This window comes from Vulpes lagopus, chromosome 5, assembly GCF_018345385.1.
Source record: "Vulpes lagopus strain Blue_001 chromosome 5, ASM1834538v1, whole genome shotgun sequence".
Lineage (NCBI taxonomy): Eukaryota > Metazoa > Chordata > Mammalia > Carnivora > Canidae > Vulpes > Vulpes lagopus.
Genome location: NC_054828.1, coordinates 28,476,783 through 28,500,304, shown reverse-complemented (window position 1 = coordinate 28,500,304; position 23,522 = coordinate 28,476,783). Strand labels below are relative to the sequence as shown.

The following is a 23,522-nucleotide window of genomic DNA, read 5'->3' as shown; positions in this document are numbered from 1 at the left end:
CTGCACCACATGATACACAACAGAGCACAAGAAGTTAACGTGATGGGAGGAAGGTGGAGTATGTTAAGAGAAAAAAATACTGAAATACAAGGTAGGTTAACATTGGTCTAAAAGTTACATTTATGGCAACACATCAACGTCACAAACCTGGGAAGTTTCTATAGACTACCAGATAGAATGCTCTGAAAAATTCTCAAATCACAACTTGTGAAGTAATCCATAAAAATTAAGATCTGAATTATATCCAAAACTAAAATAAACTACCTCTATATATTATTATGTATGATAGACAAGTTATACACAACACTTTTTTAAAAGCGCAGATTTACAGTTTCATTGTTTCTAATAATACTTTTTAATGTGTGTAGGTTAAAAACAAAATCCTTAATATACCATTTTTCTTCACTGTAATAAAAAAGAAAAATGTCTGAGGCAAGGAGAAGGATGCTGAAAGCCATCTATCAGTGACAGGCAAAATAATGTTCTCCCACCCCATAGATGTTCACATCCTAATTTCAGGTCCCTATGAATATGCTAGGTCCACAAGGCAAAAGGGAATTACTTAAAGCTGCAATCAACTGACAATAACAAGATTACTCTGGATTATCTGGGTAGGCCCAATATCCTTAAAAGTGGAATAACAAAGCAGAAAAGAGAGGATCAGAGAGATGGCAGCATAAGAAAGACTTGGCCACCTAAATCTAACATTAACACTACATGTTAGCTACACTGGAACTAAGATAAAATTAAAATTTAAAAAAAAAAGGCTTGGCCAGATGTTGCTGGCTTTGAACACCACAGGAAGGGGCTATAATCCAAAGGAATGCGGGTGAACTCTGGAAGTTTAAAAAGCCAAACAGATTCTCCCCTAGTGCTTCCAAAAAGGACACAGCTCTACCAACACCATGATTTTAGCCCACATGATCCACTTTAGACTTCTGATATCTACAACTGTAAGATAAATTAGCATTGTTTATAGCCACTAAGCTTGTGGTTATTTATTAGAGCAGGCAACAGGAAACTAATACACCATCCTATCTGATAATAATTACATAAAAATGTTTTCTGTATCAAGAGATTCAGGAGCAGCACCATTTATTGAAGAGACTGTCTTTTTTCCAGTGGATAGTCTTTCCTCCTTTGTCGAGTATTAGTTGACCATAAAGTTGAGGGTCCACTTCTGGATTCTCTATTCTGTTCCATTGATCTATGTGTCTGTTTTTGTGCCAGTACCACACTGTCTTAATGATCACAGCTTTGTAGTACAACCTGAAATCCGGCATTGTGATGCCCCCAGCTATGGTTTCCTTTATTAATATTCCCCTGGCTATTCGGGGTCTTTTCTGATTCCACACAAATCTTGAGATAATTTGTTCCAACTCTCTGAAGAAAGTCCATGGTATTTTGATAGGGATTGCACTAAACATGTAAATTGCCCTGGGTAACATTGACATTTTCACAAAATTAATTCTTCCAATCCATGAGCACGGAATATTTTTCCATCTCTTTGTGTCTTCCTCAATTTCTTTCAGAAGTGTTCTGTAGTTTTTAGCGTATAGATCCTTTACCTCTTTGGTTAGGTTTATTCCTAGGTATCTTATGCTTTTGGGTGCAATGGGATTGATTCCTTAATTTCTCTTTCTTCAGTCTCATTGTTAGTGTATAGAAATGACACTGACTTCTGGGCATTGATTTTTGTATCCTGCCACACTGCAATAAACGGTGCTGTGAAAACTGGACAGCCACATGAAGAAGAATGAAATTAGACCACTCTCTTGCACCATACACAAAGATAAACTCAAAATGGATGAAAGATCTTAATGTGAGACAAGATTCCATCCAAATCCTAGAGGAGAACACAGGCAACACCCTTTTTGAACTTGGCCACAGCAACTTCTTGTAAGATACATCCATGAAGGCAAGAGAAACAAAAGCAAAAATGAACTATTGGGACTTCATCAAGATAAGAAGCTTTTGCACAGCAAAAGAAACAGTCAACAAAACTAAAAGACAACCTACAGAATGGGAGAAGATATTTGCAAATGACATATCAGATAAAGGGCTAGCATCCAAGATCTATAAAGAACTTATTAAACTCAACAGCAAAGAAACAATCCAATCATGAAATGGGCAAAAGACATGAACAGAAATCTCACAGAGGAAGACACAGACATGGCCAACAAGCACGTGAGAAAACGCTCCGCATCACTTGCCATCAGGGAAATACAAATCAAAACCACAATGAAGTACCACCTCACCCCAGTGAGAATGGGGAAAATTAACAAGACAGGAAACAACAAATGTTGGAGAGGATGTGGAGAAAGGGGAACCCTCTTGCACTGATGGTGGGAATGTGAACTGGTGCAGCCACTCTGGAAAACTGTGTAGATCTGCCCTACGACCCAGCAATTGCACTGCTGGGGATTTACCCCAAAGATACAGATGCAGTGAAACGCCGGGACACCTGCACTCCGATGTTTATAGCAGCAATGTCCATAAGAGCCAAACGGTGGAAGAAGCCTCGGTGTCCATCGAAAGATGAATGGATAAAGAAGATGGTTTTTTTTATTTTTAATTTATGATAGTCACACACACACACAGAGAGAGAGAGAGGCAGAGACACAGGCAGAGGGAGAAGCAGGCTCCATGCACCGGGAGCCCGATGTGGGACTCGATCCCAGGTCTCCAGGATCGTGCCCTGGGCCAAAGGCAGACGCTAAACCACTGCGCCACCCAGGGATCCCAAGAAGATGTGGTTTATGTATACAATGGAATATTACTCAGCCATTACAAACGACAAATACCTACCATTTGCTTCGATGTGGATGGAACTGGAGGGTATTATGCTGAGTGAAATAAGTCAATCGGAGAAGGACAAACATTATATGGTCTCATTCATTTGGGGAATATAAAAAATAGTGTAAGGGAATAAAGGGGAAAGGAGAAAAAATGAGTGGGAAATATCAGAAAGGGAGACAGAACATGAGAGACTCCTAACTCTGGGAAACGAACAAGGCGTGGTAGAAAGAGAGGTGGGCTGGGGGTGGGGATGACTGGGTGATGGGCACTGAGGGGGCCACTTGATGGGATAAGCACTGGGTGTTATTCTATATGTTGGCAAATTGAACACCAATAAAAAACAAATTAAAAAAAAAAGAAAAAAAAGAGATTCAGGAACAACACCTGAAAACAATGTTGGCTATACTAGAGAATAACAACTGATACAGATATCTAGACTTCTGCTTCTGAGTATGATAGAATGACAGGGACCACACGTACCCTCCCACTAGAAATAACCAATCAGACAAAATACATGAAATGACAGTTTTCAGACCTTACAGATCAGTCAGTGAAGGACAATCCCTAAGAGATAGGAAACAAACAAGCTGAGCCCTATGATTGCCCTAATTTACTATCTTGAGAGAGTAAAGCCACAGTGCAGGCAGGGTAACTGTGATAGAGCCTGGTGGACTGAGTAGTTGAGACAGAGCTGAGAGTCTAAGGAATCCAAGTTAGTGAGAGTCCACTGGACAGAGTACCAGAAAGAAAAACACTGCACAGAGAACCCTGGAGAATCACTGAGTACTCAGCAAAATCCCAGTCAGCACATGCACGTGAAGCAGCTAGCGAAGGATGGAAAAAAATATCCAAAAGGATTAGAAGGACCAGTATGTGAGCCACTTAAAGTGCCTGTTCCCACCTGACAAACTGGAAAAACCCGTAATTCATGAGAATTGGGTCTTACCTTAGCTGTGGATAGATAGCAATTAGTCCTAGACAGAGCACTGCTCTAGTGCTCTAACAAATCTTAAACACAAGCCCCCAAAAAGATCAAGCTGTTTCAAGTAACTTAATTGATTTTTAAAACAAAGTGCAAGAATGAATTCAAAACTAAAGCACCCAACAAAGTAAAATTCACAACATCTGGCATTCAATTACAGATGACTGAACAAAGAGGTTAAGAAAACATGAACTCATAAGAGAATAATCAGTTGGAACCAACCCAGAATTGGCACAAAAGTTAGAACCAGCTAATAAAAAAAATATTTTATAGATGTGTTCCGCATGTTTAAAAAGAAATAAAAGATATAAGCAAAACTGAACTTATACTTCTAGAGATGAAAACCACAATGTGTGAGATGAAAAATACACAATGGGATTAATGGCACATCAGACATTGCAAAAGAAAAGATTAATGAACTCAAAGACACAGCAGCAGAACCTATCCAAAACAAAATACACAAGAAAAAAAAGCAAAAACTGAATAAGATATTGAGTTGTGGAATCAACTTCAAGCTGCCTAATACATGGATAACTAGAGTCCCAAAACTGAGGTTGGGGAGAGGAGGACAGGAAAAATATTTAAAGAAATAACAGCTGAAAAATTTCCAACCTTAATGGAAACTATAAATATACAGATCCAAGAAAACTCAATAAATCTGAAATACAAGAAACATGAGAAAACTCTACCAGGAGATATACAACTGTTCAAAACAAGGGGCAAAGAGAAAGCTTAAAAGAATCAAGAGAAAAAAACGTTATGTTACATAGAGAGAAACAAAGGAAACATGACATCAAATTTCTCATGGGAGGGATGCCTGGGTGGCTCAGCGGTTGGGCGTCTGCCTTTGGCTTAGGTTGTGATTCCGGGGTCCTAGGATGGAGTCTCACATTGGGCTCCATGTGGGAAGCCTGCTTCTCCCTCTGCCTATGTCTCTGCCTCTCTCTCTCTCTCTCATGAATAAATAAAATCTTAAAAAAATAAATTCAAAAGGATTCAACTCATACCAAGTATAGTCTCCAACAAATGGCATTTAAATTATAACTCAATAATAAAAAAAAAATCCTTGGTAAATCCCCAAGGCCCCCAAAATCAAAGATTTTAGTTCCTACCTTAAGAAACTAGAAAATGAAGAGCAAATTAAGCCCTATGGAAGCAGAAGAAAGGAAATAATAAGAGTCTTAGTGGAAATCAGTATACAGAAAGATGGGAGAGAAAGACAAAAGAAAAACCAAAAGCTGTTTTTGAGAATATTAAACATGATAAACCTTTGAACAGACTTACCAAGAATAAAGAGGACACAAACTACATCAAGAATCAGAGGTGTCACCTCTACACATTCTACGAATATTCAAAAGATGAGAACATTATGAACAACCTTGTCAATAAATCTGACAACTTAAACGAAATTCTTTGACAGACTTTAATTACCAAAGCTCACTCCAAAAAAAGGTAACTTGAAAAGCCCTGTATCTTAAAAATTGACACTGTAGTTAAAAATCTCCCCACAAAAAAATTCCAGGCCCAGAAGGCTTCAATTCTTAATTCTTATCACACGTCACAGGAAAAATGACACCAATTCTATATAGACTCTTCCGAAAAGTTAAAAAGGAAAAAATACCTCTCAACTAATTATTGGAGGCCAGTATTACCTTCATACCCAAAGTAAATATATTATAAGAAAACATAACACTATCCTTCTGTTATGACCACAGACATAAAAAAAATCTAAACAAAATTTCAGTAACAAAAAAATCCAATAATACATTACAAGGGTAATATGTCATGATCAAGTAAGAAACTCAAGGCTAGTAATTCACCATATGAACAAGCTAAAAAATAACAACAACCCTCAATAGACACAGAAAAACCATTCAATAAATTCAATACCTATTCCTGCTAAAAACTATCATCACGCTGGACATAAAATTCTTCAACCTGAAAAAGGATATCTAGGAAAAATGTACAACTAAATCACACTTAGTGGTGAAAGATTCACTGCTTCCCACCCCCCCTTAAGTTTATGAACAAGACAGGAATGTTTAATCTTAACCACTTCTGTTAAACACTGTCCTACAGGTTCTAGCCAGTACAATCAGGCAACAAAATAAACTGTGCCCAGACTGGAAAAGGAGAAGTAAAACTGTCTTTGTTTGCAAACATAATTATCAATGAAAATACAATGAAACTCATAGAAAAGCTATTAGAACTAATACATCCGTTTAGGAAGATTATAAAATACAAGATCAATATACAAATATCAATTCATTCCTATATATTAGTAATAAACAGTGACAACTGAATTTTAAAAAAATACCATTTAGAATACTATTTGATACTATTTAGAATAGTATCAAAAATATGAAATACTGTGGGCGCCTGAGGGGCTAGGTCAGTTAAATGACTGCCTTTGGCTTTTTTTTTTAAGATTTTATTTATTCATGAGAGATATATATATAGAGAGAGGCAGAGACATAGTAGAGGGAGAAGCAGGCTCCATGCAGAAAGCCCGATGTGTGACTCGATCCTGGTACCCCAGGATCACGCCCTGAGCCAAAGGCAGACACCCAACCACATAGCTCCCCAGGCATCCCGCTACCTTTAGCTTAGATCATGATCTCAGGGTACTGAGATGGAGCCCCATACCAGGTTCCCTGATCAGTGGGGAGTCTTTCTCCCTCTCCCTTTGCTGCTCCACCTGCTTGTGCTCTCTTGCTTGCACTCTCTCTCAAATAAATAAGTTAAATCTTAAAAAAAAAAACTAGAGATAAATCTGACAAAAAATATAAAAGATTTTTACAGTGACGACTACAAATTATTACTAAGAGAACTTAAAGACCTAAATACAGAAAATGTCCCTTTTCAGAAGACTAAATATTAATGTCCATTCTCCCCCAACTGATTATACATTTAACATAATCCCAATTAATATCTCAGCAGTCTTTGTTACAGAAATTGATAATAGGACTCTCAAGTTCTTAGGGAAATGTGAAGGACCTAGAATAGGCAAGACAACTCTGAATAAGAAAAACAAAGTCTTGGAGGACTAACACTGTTTTAGTAATTATTACAAAGCTACTGTAGTCAAGACAGTGTTGTTCTGGCATCCAGATAGACGAATAGATTATTGGAACAAGAAACCTGATATAAACTGATACATGCATAGGCAACGGATTTTCAACAACTGTACTGACAATGCAGCAGGAAAAAAAACAGCCTTTTCAAAGAAATAGCACTAGAACTGGATATGCATATGCAAAACAATATAAACTTGGATCCATACTTTGTTCCATACGTTAAAAAAAAAAAAAAATGGACCATAGATCTAAATGGAAGACCTAAAACTATAAAACTTCTAGAAGAGAACACAGGAGAAAATATTTGATACCCTGAGTGAGGCAAAGATTTAGATGTAATACCAACAACACAATCTATTAAAGAACTTGATAAATGGGAACTTAATTAAAAACTCCTCTTCAAGAGAACGAAAATACAAGCCCCAGACATAGAGGAAATCTTTGCAAACGTGTATCTCCAGAGGACTTACAGCCAGACTATGTGAGGAATTCTCAAATCTCAGAAGACAAATAATGCAATATACACATGGGCAAAAGATTTGAAGAGCTGGTTCACCAAAAAAGATACATGCATGTCAAATAAGCACATGGAAAGATGCTATCATTTTTTATTGAGGAATAACTACTTTGGAAAACAAATTAGCAGTTTATTAAGTTAAACATACAGCCACCACATGATTCAGATTTTCCACTCATAGGTATTTACCCAAGAGAAAAAGAAACATGTGCATGCGAAGACGTGTACGTCAATGTTCACAGAAGCTTTATTTGTAATAGACAAAAACTGGAAACAGCAAATATTTTCATTAAAATATGATGGATAAACAAATCATGGTATATTCACACACTGGAATACTATTCAGCAATTAAAAGGAATAAACTATGACACGTGCAAGAAATTGCATGAATTTCAAAGGCACTGTGGAAATAAAAGAAACCAATCTCAACATGATAGTCTCAAAACCATACATATCATATGATTTCATTTACGTGACATTCTCAAAAAGAGAAAACTATAGTGATGGAGAACATGTCATTTGCCAGGGTTTAGAAGTATGGACACAGGATGTGACGATAATGGCAAAGCCTGAGAGAGTTTTGGGGGGTAATGCACTGTTCTGTATCCTGATTGTGGTGGCAATTATGCAAACTTACTCATGTATTTATAGAACTACACACCACACATACACACACAAACACAAAACATAAAATAATTTGTTAAAGTAGCATACTCCAACACACAACACATATTCCCTTCATCCTTATCTCCTTCTCTTCCTCCTTTATCTTTGGTTCTCTTCTGCTTTCATTTTGCAGTATTTCAGGTAATCACTGAATATCAAACTCTAGAGATCTTCTTCATTCGGTTTTATAAGTATATAATAATAATCTGTGTGGATGTAATATATTCAACTACACATATGGACATTTAGGCAGGTTCCAGTATTCTTCAATTACAAATAATGTTATGAATACCTTGTGCATATGTATTTTTTTATGTCAGAAGTGTACCTCCAGGGTCAGTTCCTAGGATTGGGACTGCTGGGTTTAAACCCTAAACATCTATGTAGTTGTGTCAGATAATGTGCTTCATTTCACTCCATTAAGGCTGTACCTTTTTTGCATTCCCACCAGCATGGTTGTGCTTTCCCACAAGTTCACCAGAGGTATTATCGAGCTTTTAAACTTCTGCCAGTCAGATAAGTGAGAAGCAGTAGCTTATTTTGTTTTTTTTTTCTTAGACAAAAAGGACATTTGCCAATTTTTAAATAAACTTTTTAAATAACAGCTTTATTGAGATATAGTTCACATACTATGGAATTTCTCATTTAAAATACAGCGTATAGTTTTTAGTATATTCATAGAGTTGTTCAATCATCACCACTAATTCCAGATCATTTTTATCATCCCAAAAAAGAAACCCCACACCTTTCAGCAGTCACTCCCAATTCCTTCCTCCCCCAGCCCTAAGCTGTCTCTACTGTCCTACTTTCTGTCTCTAACAATTTGCCTATTGGGGACATTTTTTCCTGGTCACACATGGTCTTTTGTGCCTGGCTTCGTTCACTTAGCATGTTTTCAAGGTTCATTTGTATTTATAGCTTGCATCCATGCTTTATTTATTCTCTTTAATGGCTGAATAATATTCCGTTTTATTATCCATTCATGAGTTGATGGGACATTTGAGTTATTTCACTTTTTTTTTTTTTTTTTTTTTTTTTTTTTTTTTTTTTTTTAAAGACTAATTTTTTTTTATTTTTTTATTATTTTTTTTTTATGATAGTCACAGAGAGAGAGAGAGAGGCAGAGACACAGGCGGAGGAAGAAGCAGGCTCCATGCACCGGGAGCCCGATGTGGGATTCGATCCCGGGTCTCCAGGATCGCGCCCTGGGCCAAAGGCAGGCGCCAAACCGCTGCGCCACCCAGGGATCCCAGTTATTTCACTTTTTGATTATGAAAAATACTTCTATGAACATTCCTGAATGAGTTTGTGTGTGCACATGTTTTCATTTCTTTTGGGAATATACCCAAGAGAACTGCTGTAACATACAGTAACTCTATACTTAGCATTTTTAGGAGCTGCCAGCCTGTTTTCCAAAGAAACTGCACCATCTTATATTCTCAATAGCAATGTATGACATTTTAATTTCTCCACATCTTCACCAACACTTGTTATTACCTGTCATTTATATTACAAGTGTATCAGTGGGTATAAAGTGGTATCTCATTTTAGTTTTGATTTGTATTTCTCTAATAGCCAATGACACTGAGCATCTTTTCATGTGCTTATTGTTTGGAGAAATGCCTATTCAGATCCTTTGTCAATTTATTAATTGGGTTGTCTTTTTTTCTATTGAGCTATAAGAGTTCTTTATATGCTCTAGATACATGCTGCATATCAGGTATGTGATTTACAAAAAATTTTGCCCATTCTATGGGCTGTCTTCACTTTTTTGACATTGACCTTTGAAACACAAAACTTTTTCATTTTGATGACCAATTTATTTTTTCTTTCACTGTTTGTGCTCTTGGTGTCTTATCTATCAGAGAAACTTAAACACAGACTCGGTGTTTGTGACAAGCTAAATAATGGCTTCTTAAGATGTCCACGTCCCAATCCCCAGAATCTGTGAAAGTTAACTTTATATGGCAAAAGGCATTTTGTGGAAGTGATTAAGTTAAGGATTTGAGACAGGAGGATCACTCTAGATTATCTACAGGAGTCCAATATAATCACATTGGTCTTTACAAGAGGTAGGCAAATCAGAGGATCAGAAGGCAAGGTCACAATGAAAGAAGGTGGGGGGGGGGGCGGGAATCCCTGGGTGGCTCAGAAGTTTAGCGCCTGCCACTGGCTCAGGGAGTGATTCTGGAGTCCCGGGATCAAGTGCTGCATCAGGCTCCCTGCATGGAGCCTGCTTCTCCCTCTGCCTGTGTCTCTGCCTCTCTCTCTCTCTCTCTCTCTCATGAATGAATGAATGAATAAATAAATAAATAAATAAATAAATAAATAAATAAATAAATAAATAAAATCTTAAAAAAAAAAAAGAAAAGAAAGAAAGTGGAATGATATGAGGAAGGGGCTATGAGCCAACAAATGCAGGCAGCGTCTAGAAGCCCACAAAGGAGAGGAAAAAGATTCTCCACTAAAGCATCTAGAAGGAACACAGACTTGCCAACATCTTGATTTTAGAATTCTGCCCTTCGGAACTATAAGAGAATAAATCTGCATTGTTTTCAAACACTAAAGTTGTGGTAATTTGCTACAGCAGTAATAGGAAATTAATATAGGGTGCAAGGTTTTAACTGGGGGTCTGGCCGTATAGGCACTCTCTGCCTTGCACATTCCAGACTCCCTAAAGGAAAGTAGGTATGCAGCGTACATTACATGGACTTAAGATCTACTTAGGGAATTTCTTTTCTATTCCACTTATCTCTCTCTCTCTCTACACACACACACACACACCCCAATATCTTACATTTTCCAAGTATATAAAGGCTTTACAGTATATATTTTAATAACTGCTTGTGCTAGTCACACCTCATAACTTTTCTTTTTCAGCATTTTCCCAGCATTCCTACATGTTTATTTTTCCATTTGAACTTTAACATCAATTTTCTTGACTATAAAAAGTTGTGTTGGTATTTTTTAATTGCCAATTGTTACTAATTGTTAACTGAGAACTGACATCTTTATGATATTGAGTTCTCCCACCCAAGTGCAATAGAGGAATGTCTTTCCTCTATTGAAATCTCCTTCTCTGGCTTCAAGAATGTTTTAGTTTTCCTCAAATTCTGCACATTTCTTCTTATTCTTAAAACTACTTTTTGTTGTTGCTATTACTACTGACAGCTTTTTGGCAACATCTGACATATTTCAAAAGCTTTGAAAAAGAGTTTGGTAAAAAGAAACAAAGAAAAAAGAAAACAATAAAAATGCACACATTAGAGGGAGCAAATGTGTGAATGTGAGAGGGACCTGTTAGCAATTCAAGTTTAATGGGCATCATGGACAGGTTTTCTAGAGGGAACATAGATGTAGGTTAATTCACCAAGACAGGTCAGTGAAAGGAGTTAAGATAATTGCTGCTGTAATGCAAACAGCCAAAATCATTAACTTAAGAGTAAAAACCTATAAGAAAAGTTCATCTGATAAAACATTAACATAACATTTTGATCATACTTATTATCAAAAACATCTAATTCCAACCAATTGCCACAATCATACTTCACAAAATGAGACACTGAAGGTACTTCCCTAAAAGATAAAAAAAGATAAGGCCTGCTTTTTCACTACTCTTATTTAACAGTGTTTTAACACTCTAGCCAATACAGTACTACAGCATACATGTTAGTATTATTGAATAAGCTATTATTCAATCATTTGGGGCCTACAAAAATGGCAATTTCGGGATCCCTGGGTGGCGCAGCGGTTTGGCGCCTTCCTTTGGCCCAGGGCGCGATCCTGGAGACCCGGGATCGAATCCCACATCAGGCTCCCGGTGCATGGAGCCTGCTTCTCCCTCCGCCTGTGTCTCTGCCCCTCTCTCTCTCTCTCTCTCTCTGTGACTATCATAAATAAATAAATTAAAAAAAAATTAAAAATGGCAATTTCATACAGCTCAACTTAATGTAAGGAAAATAAAGAGGAATATTAAATAAGATATCAAAAGGTTCCAAATTTGTCTAACATTTTAACACAACCCTAATCAAAAAGCAAATAGAATTTTATTTTCTTCAAAATGATTTTAAGGTTTATAGAGAATAAAAACAAAGTAGACAAGAAAATGCTTTCGGAAGAACAGTAATTTAGGGGGAGGGAATGACCTGTCAAGCCAGCTAATAAAATGGACAACTGAATAGAATAAAATAGACAAAGATGGAATATTTAAATTTAGAACAAAAATATTTGTCAGTTAGGACAAAACCAGAAAATCAAGTAACTCATCCAACTGTATAACAGAATTTGCATGAAAAGGAAATACTGTGTATAACTCACTAAGTGGTGTTAAGGCAACTAACCATTTGAGACAAATACATTCCCTACCTGATACCAAAAGACTGATGAATTAGAGATTTTCATTTAAAAATAGAATCGTAGAGAAAAAAATTAGTGAATATACTTTATGCATAGAGCTTTTTATATATAACAACAAAGGCAGTAACCATAAAGGAAAAGAGTGGCAGATTTGGCCAATAAATTTTAAAATAATGATAATAAATAGAAAATTCAAATGCAAATGGAAATTTGGAGAAACAAAATCCTTAATTAAGTGCTTATTTAAGTCAAAAATGAAAAATCCAAACCCCAATGAAAAAGCTGACATAAGATCAAACAATACAAAGAAATACAGTTAGCAAATGTATAGCAGTTTTCAGTCTTCCTAGTAATTTTTTTAATATGTCAGTCACCGTGCTAAGAGCTTTTCACCAACTACCTCAGTAAATCTTTGCAACAACTCAATAAGAACGATGCTATTATTATCCCTACTCTATGGATAATGAAACTTAGATACAAAGTGGTCAATCATACTTCCCAACATCACACAGCCAGAAAGCAAAAGATGACCAGAGCCCAGAGCCACTCTCTGAATCACTATTTCCACTTCCCAACTATTACCTCTTAGAGTCCCAGGTAAGGTCATGAATTCTTTCTCGCTGATTTAGGTAATTCACAAAGCACTTCTGTTATGTTCCTTCCTCCTCCAACTCCTGGCCATACATAGCAGAATGGTAGGTCCCAGAATTCTTTCCTTACTGACACACATTTTGACTTGGGTCCAAATGCAGAATACTGCCTAGGATCACTCAGAATTTCCCAACGCTATGTGAATCTCAGGATACTAGGTAGAGGTCTTGACTCCTCCCTCTCTGAACCTGAGATACTACTTACACTTAACTGTATCACTCAGTAGTATGAAACCATCGTTAAGAAACAGTGGCAATTTTCTAAGTCAGTTAAAACAATGTGACAACTTTTCTTGCCAGAATGGTGAGGACTTAAGAGTAACAGCCAATGAGGGAAAGCTGGTACCCTCACAAAATACTGAACTGAAATGTGAACTGATAGTTTTCTTCAAAGCCAATGTGTCAAATCTATTTTTTTAAATGGGAAGTAGAGAAAAAGACAGAGAAGGAACAGAGACTAGAAAATTGATGTTGGTTATTTTTTAAAAGATTTTATTTCTTTGGAAGAGAAAGAGTGTGTGAGTGAAAGGGAGAGAGAGAATTTGAAGCAGATTCCACACTGAGCACAGAGCCCAAAATGGGGCTCGATACCACCATGACAAGATCAGGACCTGAGCCAAAACCAAGAATTGGACACTTAACCAACTGAGCCACTCAGGCGCCCCAGTTCTTTATACTTGATAGATTATAGGAACTGTTCTCCATTTACTTATCTATATTTTATAACTAGTTTCATTTTTACTATCAACATGAATTTTTTGTGAAAGTGAAAAAAGTTTTTCCAAACTGACCTCCAGACTGTATGTATAGAAACACTTACTATATATTGTCTTATTTTACTGGAGATTAAAACCATGTATTATACTATCACAAGCAAGGACCTCCCGGGAGTACTGACAGCCACAGAGGAATTGTAACCAAGAACAAACATATTTGAAGAGTTAAGGAAGAACTGACACCCAACACAGGGTTAATGATATGATTAAATGATAAGGCGTGCAAAGCAATTAACACAGAACTTGATACAAAGAAAGTACCTGATAAACATTAGCCATCATGATTAAGTAATTATAGGCATTACCAGTTAGAGGCAATAACCGCAAACAAAATATATTCCCAAAATGGTGAAAATCAAAATTGTATAAATACTAGCTTTTCAGAAATATCTTTATTCATTCTGGTTCATTGTTAATTGGTTCTGGTTCACTGCCTCTTCTACCAAGAAAAGACTGCATTCACAGACTAGAAGACTTAATACTGTTTAGATGTCCAAACTACTAAAAGCAATTTACAGGTCAATGCAATTCTTATCAAAACCATGAGAGTACTTTTTGCATAAACAGAAAAAAAATCCTAAAATATGAGATTTAAAGGGATGCCAAACAGCCAAACCAAACTCTGAGGACTTACACTTCCTAATTTCAAAACATGTCACAAAACTACAGTAATAGAAAGTGTGGTATTTGCATGAAGAGACAGACAGACCTATAGAATAGAGAGCCCAGAAATAAATTCTCATATATGATCACATGATCTTCATATAAGAGAAGGGTTCTTTTTTTTTTTTTTAAAGATTTTATTTATTTATTCATGAGACACAGAGAGAGAGAGAGAGAGAGGCAGAGACACAGGCAGAGGGAGAAGCAGGCTCCAGAATCATGTCCTGGACTGAAGGCGGCGCTAAACCGCTGAACCACCAGCGCTGCCCAAGAGAAGGGTTCTAAGACCACTCCATGGGGAAAGGACATCTCTTCAACAAATGGTGCTGGGAAAATAGGGTATTCACAAGCAAAAGAATGAATGTGGACACTCATTTTACATCTTATACAAAAATTAAGTGTAAACAGATTAAGGAATAAAATGGAAAAACCTAAAAGTAAAATTCCTAGAGAAAACAGGGGAAAAGCTTCATGACATCAGATTTGACAATGTTTTCTCAGGTAGGACATTAAAAGCACAAGCAACAAAAGCAAAAAATAGACAAATGGGACATCAGACCTGAAAACTTCTGTGTATAAAAGATTATAATCAAAAGAGTAAAAAAGTTACCTACAGAATGGGGAAAAAGTATTTGCAAATCATCTACCTGATGAGGAGTTCATAGTATATATAAAGAACCCCTCCAACTAAAAACAAATATAACCCAATTTAATAGTGGTCTAAGGACTTGGATACTTCCTCCCCCCCCCCCAAAAAAATGTAAATGGCCAACAAGCATATGAAAAGATTCTCAATATCACTTACAAAAATGCAAATGAAAACCACAATAAGGTATAACCTTACTTTCATTAGGATGGCCACTATAAACAGACAAGAAAAATAGAAGATAACAACTAGTGATGAGGATGTAGAGAAACTAAACTTTTGTGAACTGTTGATAGAATTGTAAAATGGTGCAGTTATATGGAAAATGGTATGGCAGTTGCTTTAAAAATCAAAAATAGAACTCCCATATGATCCAGTAATCCCACTCATGGGTATATGTCCCAAAAGAATTAAAAGCAGGATTTCAAAGAGACATTTTCATTCCCCTGTCCAAACGGAATTATTTACAACAGCCAAAAAACAAAAGCAATCCAAATATCCATTGATTGTTAAATAAATGGATAAACGAAAGCGAAAAAAATGGTATACAAATACAACAGAATATTACTGAGCCTTAGAAAGGAAAGAAATATTGTCATATGCTACAATATGATGAACCTTCAGGATACTATGCTAAGTGAAATAAGCCAGCCACAAAAAGACAAATCTGCTTGATTCCATTTATATGAGATATCTAAAGTAGTCAAAGTCATAAAAATGGAAAGTAGAATGATGGGACTGGAGCAGGGGAGAGAGAAATGGGGAGCTACTGTTCAATGGACAGAGTTTCAGTTATGCAATATGAAAAAGTTCTGGAGATCTGTTCCATAACAATGTGGATATTCTTAATACTACTGAACTGCACTCTTAAAATGGTTAGATGGTTAATTTTATGGTTTTTCACAATTATATAGAAACAAACAAAACAGGTTTGACACTTGATCAGACAGACTTGAAGATACTCTTAGACCTTAGGCATTTTTCATACTTTGCCTTTAAATGCTATATGCCACCAAATGAATCACACAGAGTTATGGCTTTTTAAAAATCTTTCTAAGGCAATCACACAAGAATGAAAGAAAAACTGATCTAATACTACAAACGAAACTAATGACTACCTAACCCAAAAATGCCTTCAGAAGAATGAACAAAGCATAGAAATGAACTTCTCTGGGAACTCCTGGAGCTCTAATGAAAGTCTCAAAGAGATTTCCCCACTGTCAAAAGCTGACACCACTACCAGCCTTTGGATTATTTCCAGTTCCTTATAATCAGGGCCAGTTTCCGAGAATAGTTCACCTATCTAGACTAACTTGCCATACTAATCTAGAACTAAGCAATGTTCACAGAATTTAGCCTTAACCTTGACCCAAGAATATATTAGGTACTTCAATCATTGAGAACAGAATCAATAGCTTTCATTACCAAATATCTGTTTCCTAGATTATCCATTCATGGGTTTCCTTGGGTTTCTTTTTTAAGAATGTACATGATCCAGAATGGCCTGTGATCATTTCAATGGTTAACAAGTAAACAGTAAGAGATATGGATGTTTACAGTTGTTTAAAAAGAAAAAAAAAAAAAAGGTCCACTTCTCTAGAATACTTAATACACTGCCTTTTTAAGAACTGGCAGTTCTGCTCTTTCCCCAACTGGTATACACCAAAATCTACTACCTTAAGTACTACTACCTTAAGTACTCACCCAAGATTATACAGTTGGTTCTAGGAACAGACAGCTTGGGATGAAATCTTGGCTCAACTACCTACCAACTCTGTTACCTTCAGAATACTACTTAATTTCTCTGTGCGTGTTTCATGATCAACTGGGGTACATGAAAATCTGAAACCTTAAATTCCAAAAGTTCTAAGTGTGGTTTACATAAGTGTGTATCACTCAGTTACAAGAAAAATCAACAGGCAGAGAAGAAAAAAGTGGTGTCCCCCTGTCTTATTACAGTAGAATTCCTAATGACACCAGCAATCATGGTCAAGGTTTCACTTGTACTCTTAACTCTCCACCCAGTCTCAGGTATAAGAGGGAAGATGAGGTCATTTGAGGTAAACCTTCATTTAAAACTGAATGCTTGCTATATACATACACAGCTGTTGACAGAGGTTCAAAAATTCCAGTCTTCGTGAAGAAATGTCACCCATTCGATCATTTAAGTGGCTAAATGTGTCAGAATGAATGACAGATGAGTAACAAAGACAAAGCAAACAGAAATGGAGAAAGTCCAGAGGTGAGAACCTACCCCAACGCTGCTGGGCTGGAGGGTGTGGGAGAGCGGACCAAGAAGGTGAACAGACGTTGACACCACTTGCTAAGGGGTCAAAAATAAGACCAATGTGGCAGAGAGAATAATCCTAGCGTTAATAAAAGCCAGGGAACCGGAGGTGGTGTGAGAGAATGCTGCCCAGGATGGGTACAGTGCACACTGGTGGCTGGACACACACGTGAAGGAAGGCATCCAGTGGGAGGCTAATGGCTAAGGCAGGATGATAACCAAGAAGTACAAAGTCATGGAAATGAAGGGAGAAAGGTTCTGAGAAGCAGCTATCAACAGTGTCTGATGCTGCTGAAAACAGATAGTGAGGAGAAAATTCAGCCATAGAAAAGAGGCCTCTCCATCTGCCAAGGCCAGTCAGGAAGCTTGAGCCATATGCAGATGAAAAAGAATTTCTAAAATATCAAGCATTCAGCAATGATTTAATTTTTCCCTAAGAGTAGTTTGGCTTATTACTACTCTGGATGATAACAAATTAGATGATTTCACATCTACTCTCAAAGCTGATCTTTTTGGCAAGTGTCTATGAGGACCCACTGAAAGAGAAGGAAAATAGTCATTAACAAGAGAAAGAGAGGACACACTTTCTCCAACTACAGTATTCCAAAGCTTCTGGCGGAGGCAAACAGCTTTTCGTAAAAATAAGCCAACAAAAGTTCATTAGTGAAGCAGTGTTAACAAAGTAATATTCTACTTCCTAGGCTCTAAATTAAAGAGTAGCCATTCTACCACCATTCAAAGGATTAAAACACTTCACGCTTGAGAAAATCACTTTTAAAAATATTTTTACATTATAATCATTTGATTAGAAAAAAAGTGAATACCACTCCTAATTAATACCACCATCCTCGGGATCCCTAGGTGGCGCAGCGGTTTGGTGCCTGCCTTTGGCCCAGGGCACGATCCTGGAGACCCGGGATCAAGTCCCACGCCGGGCTCCGGGTGCATGGAGCCTGCTTCTCCCTCTGCCTATGTCTCTGCCTGCCTCTCTCTCTCTCTCTCTCTCTATCATAAATTAAAAAAATAAAAATAAAAAAATAAAAATAAAATAATAATAATTCTACCATCCTAAAATAACTCTAATTACATTTTAATCTCTTTTCGTCTGGCCTTTTTCACTAAGTATTTTGTTCATATGCTTTGTAGATAAAACACTTTTTGTATGCTCCTCCTCCTGCATCCGTCACAAATACAACTTAAAACACAACTTTCCACACAAAACTAATGTATCCAGCAAACAAATATAAAAGTCCTAATACAGATTATCAAACTTTGCCTTGCCATTAATAGCCAATTAATACATGTGACACTGAAATGTGTCACAAACTGAATCATATTCCTGAAAATCTATCCAAGTTTTATATCTACTAGATACATAAAATGTAGCTTTTTATTTATAGTAAATTAAAAGACAACCATGCCTTCCAAAAACCCATTTCACAGTGAAATTTTATTACCTGATATATGATGCTTTTTAAAAAGTTTTTATTTGCTGGTCACAACAGGCAGATTAATAAATCAAAGCACTACTGGGGCACCTGGGTAGCTTAGTCAGGCATCCGACTCATGGTTTCAGCTCAGATTTTGATCTTAGGGTCACGGAATTGAGACCCTGGGCTCTGTGCTCAGTGCAGAGTCTGCTTGTCCCTCTCCCTCTGCTCCTCCCTCACACATTCACTCTCTTTCTCAAATAAATAAAAATCTTAAAAACCAACAAAATACAACTAAAAATTGTATGTTTAACATACACATATTTTCACAATATATTTTTTATCATATTTTCACTACAAACATCTGTTTTCACTATTCTCAATATCTAGATCTTAGCTTCAAGAAAAATTTTGACACCAACCCAGAGTAAGTTATTTGTAGTAATTATAGAAACTTATACCTCTTCCAACTCTTTCAAACTCCTTACAAACTGCAGAACACAGCCAAAACATTCTCAAAGGTCCTTTTTCTCTGAAATAATTATACACCCCCATTGAACAGTAAAAGTGGATGTTAAGATATAGGAATGTTAAGACATCTAGGATGTTAAGACTAGGAATGGCTCATGCTTCTGACTTAAGGAAATAAACATCTAGTCCAAACATAAAAACTGCATTCAGTAATGTGCTTAGCTATTTCTGCTGTTTTTCTTCAGAGATAGTTTTATTTTGTTTTGAAGATTTTCTAGTGAAATTCTGCTGCAATGGATGAAAAATATACAAAACACCCAGAGAACCATCATTAATATTGCAAGGAAATCTTAACCTTGAAAAATTACTAGTTTATACTACTAAAATAAATATAAAGAATCCTCAGGGTTTAAACTGACAAACTGAACTCTGCTACCTTCAGAAATCTGCCCAGACTTCCTGAAAAAAAAAACAAAAACAAAAAAACAAAACTCAACAGCACATTTTGGGGGCAAATGCTGTATCTGTGACCCATCAGATGCCAAACTCATGGTATCACAATCATGTAAAAAATCAATCTCATTTCTTCTACTTACTCAAACAAAAACAATATTGTAGTTTGATCAGCAAGAAGGCTGAAAGCACAGGCCATTTTTGGAGCAACCTTCACGGAATATTTGATTAGAACCAGATCTCATCTATGATGGGCAGAGGCTTATGTTCTGTATTAGTGTAATTACCATCAATATCTTGACTTGCTGGTTTGTACATTCAAACTGTTCATACAGACACAACATGAGTCACAAAAGCTGTTTGATTCTGCAAGGACCACTGATGGATTCAAACACATTTTTTCATACTTTACACCCTGGCAAGTCATTCTCCTCATCTGAGCCTTACGTTGGTGAATATTAGAGGCCTTCACTAAACCTTATAAACTAAACAAATAGGAAATTAACAAGTATCATTTAGACTGACATTTCTCAAACAAGGGATTTGTTAACTATACAGAGCATATATATGGCTGTGGGGGAAAAAGCAGCAGAAGGGTAATATAACCTTAATGTTTTATGAGACTCAATCATTATTTTATTTCCCTGTGCTAATGGCCCATGAAGATAGTCATTCACTCAAACAAATGTTAAATCCCTACTATGTGCCTGGCACTCTACAAGGTAAGCAAAAGAACAGAAAAGCAAAGACACAATAGGAGGACTAACCTGAAACAAAAGGAGACATGCCATTAAATTATTGCACTGTTTTAGCGCTTATAGGACACCAACTGCATGCCAGACCGTGCTGGACACACAATAGTAACAGTCATCTAACTGCAGATCTGTAACCAATCAATGAAAAGGCTTGACTAGTCCTAAAGCAGCAATATTTTATTCTGGAAATACTCTTGCCTCTGTCAATTAATTCTTTCTATAGATAGCCAATTCTCTGAATTATTTCCATCGATGTTCACCCAGATTAAGGCTGCTTACAATTAAATGAGAGAATGTAATGTGTGGAACAAAAATAAACAGTAAAGAGAGGCACATTTGTACTTTAACATGAACAAATGTAAATTTGTTCAGTAACGATTGCCTTCAATAACGATAAGTGACTTAAGTCATAAAGCAGAACACCAACCCCAAAGTTACTGTGGCAAGACATTATTTTCTTGTAGTAGCAGTTCAGTGTGAAGTGGAAGCTAAACAAGTTTTGCTTAGCTTTTTTAAAAACCACTCACTTTTAGTTATTTCTTTGTGAAAGCTCAGTGACCACTCATTTCCCTAAGCTAAAAAAAAAAAAAAAAAAAAAAAAAAAAAAAAAAACAGGTAGTGCCAACACAGCTAGATGCTGGTCCTCTAGATTACAAAATAATTTTTAACCCTGTAGAAGTACCAGTTTTACAGTCATTCGATACTAATGCGCTTAAAAAAAAGAAAGAAAGAAAGAAAGAAAGAAAGAAAGAAAGAAAGAAAGAAAGAAAGAAAGAAAGAAACTGGGGTTCAGACCTTAGCTAAATTATAAAGGTCTGTACACTAGAAATGATATTTGTTTTTAAACTCTTCCATATTAAAGATGACAGCCCATCTTAACAACCTAAACTTACTAAAGAACTACACAGAACTGCATTATATAAACAGAACTGCTCGCTGAAAACAATCAATACTGCAAAGCGATCAAGGAGAGGGAAGCTGAAGAAACAAGAGTCCTCTCCCAGAAATGTTTGAACGAATTCAAAGTAAAATCTTGTGAGCTGTTTTGATCCCTTTCCACCAGTCTTGCGATGGAAATTTTTTTAATTACATTTTTCGGTGTGCACGCCGTTATTAAAACCACAACTAAAGGGGGGGCGGGGGAGGTAAGTGTCCTAAAATGGGACTATTAGCGGCGATCAAACCTAAACATACGGCCCTCCGACCCGGTGGGCCAAGTGGCAAGAAGATACGAGAATTCAGGAAGTTTTGAAATGGCAGTGACAGGAGTCAAGGGGGAGCGCGGGGGGAGGCAAGGGGAAGGAATCACGGAGAACAAGAGCAACTCCGTGCGGCCAACGCCGCGAGTTGGCATCGGAGCTGCAAGTTCCCGGCTCGGGACGGGGCTCGACCGAGCAACTTCGCGCCGCCCGCAGCTGCGCGCTCCGCCGCCCCCCGCGCCCCGCGCCCCGCCCCGAGCCCCGCGCCGAGCCCCGCGCCGAGCCCCGCGCCGAGCCCCGCGCCGAGCCGAGCCCCGAGCGAGCCCTTCCTCCCCGCTCGCAGCCCGGCGGCCGCCTCCGCGAGGGCGCTGACAGCCGCGGGGCCGGGGCCGGGCCCGGGAGATGCCGGCTGGCTGACACCCACCTTCCTTCTCGGCCCGCGCCGCGGCCACTACGAGGCTCAGCACCAGGTGCAGCGCTCCCAGTAGGCCGGCGGCCGCGCTCCGGGGGCCCCCGCCGCGGCGGGCCGCGGGCTCCACACCGGCCCCTGCGGACGTGGAGGCGGCGGCGGCGGCGGCTCCTGCTGCTCCTCCTCCAGCCCGCTTCCCCATCCCTGCCGGCCGGGGCCCGCCGCGCTCGACGTCCGGCGCGGCCCTTCTCGGCGAGGCGGCGGCAGCGGCGGCGCGGGAGCCGTGGTCCGGGCTCTGGCCGCGGCGCCGGGGGCGAGAGTGGTTCCGGGCCCAGGGCTCGGGCTCCGGGCGTGGGTCTGGGTCCGTGCGTGCGTGTGAGCGAGAGTGTCAGTCACGGCCTCGGCCTCGGCATCGCCTACGAAGAGTCGAAGCGGAGAGGCCACGGGTCAAGCACGGCGGGCGGCCATACTGGAAACGGGCACGGGCCGGGGGCTCCGGGCGCTGGCCTGCGAGGGGCGGGGCGCGGCCCTGGGCACCGCCCTCGCCGTGCCGTCACCTAGGGGGCCAGCCGGCCGGTCTGTCTGACCCGGAGTCCGTGGGTTCGAATTTCTTGTCCCGCTCTCGGAGGCCCACGGCGTCGCCGGCCGGGCAGGACGCGGGCAGGACAACCCCAGCCTGTCACCGCTGCCCCGCGTTGGAGGAGGAGGGAGGCAGGCCCGGGCCCAGCCGCCAGGACTTATGATGGCGGCTCACGCTTCGCAGAGGCGGTGACGGCAGTCACGTGGAGACAGGGAGGCCGTGCCGCGCAGCCGCCTTGGGGCGTGGGCGGGGCCGGAGGAGCTGCGGGGCGCTGGGGGAGGCTGGTCCGCTGCTCTAACGCGGGAACTGGCCCCTTGCGCTTGCATCTCCGCTACTGCAGTGCGAGAGCCTTCCAGAGCACTGAGGACGCCTCCGGACCTCGAGGCCCCGCGCGGAAAATCCACTCCAGTGACTCCTCTTGGTCTCACCTCCGCCTTTCGGCCGTCTGAGGACACGCCTGGCCTCACTCAGTTCCTGGTGGCGCTGCTTTGAGCCCTGGGACCTGCTCCATTCATCGGAATATCCTCAAGACACAGTACCCAGAAGCGCTTAATGGGATCGTCTCGCTCTTGGAATTGTGCCTGCTTTGCTGCGGGAAAACCCTTTGCTGTGTGTATCTAAAGCAGCAGTGACCCTGGACGGAGAGGGCAGATGGTTCTTTAGGAAAGTGCCCGGTGGCTCTGCTGCCTTTCTGCGTCTTGAAATAATTCTTGAGACGCTGTATACAGCTAGTTCCTGCAAGGCCCAAATCTAACGCCTTCTTTGGTCTCCTTCAGGAAGCCTTCTCAAGCCTTTTTCCACCTGA

The 23,522-nt window shown here is 39.1% G+C and overlaps 1 protein-coding gene across 1 annotated transcript in view; it reads right to left on the bottom strand.

Moving 5' to 3' along the window:
• Positions 1 to 23,263, bottom strand: part of TMEM131 (transmembrane protein 131) — a 230,492-nt gene extending 207,229 nt beyond the window's left edge. Inside the window, exon 1 of the mRNA XM_041754105.1 lies at positions 22,153 to 23,263. Within this exon, the coding sequence (XP_041610039.1) occupies positions 22,153 to 22,339 (187 nt within the window). The 5' untranslated portion in view covers positions 22,340 to 23,263. The remainder of the gene's footprint in view (positions 1 to 22,152) is intronic.
• Between the last annotated feature and the right edge of the window lie 259 nt (positions 23,264 to 23,522).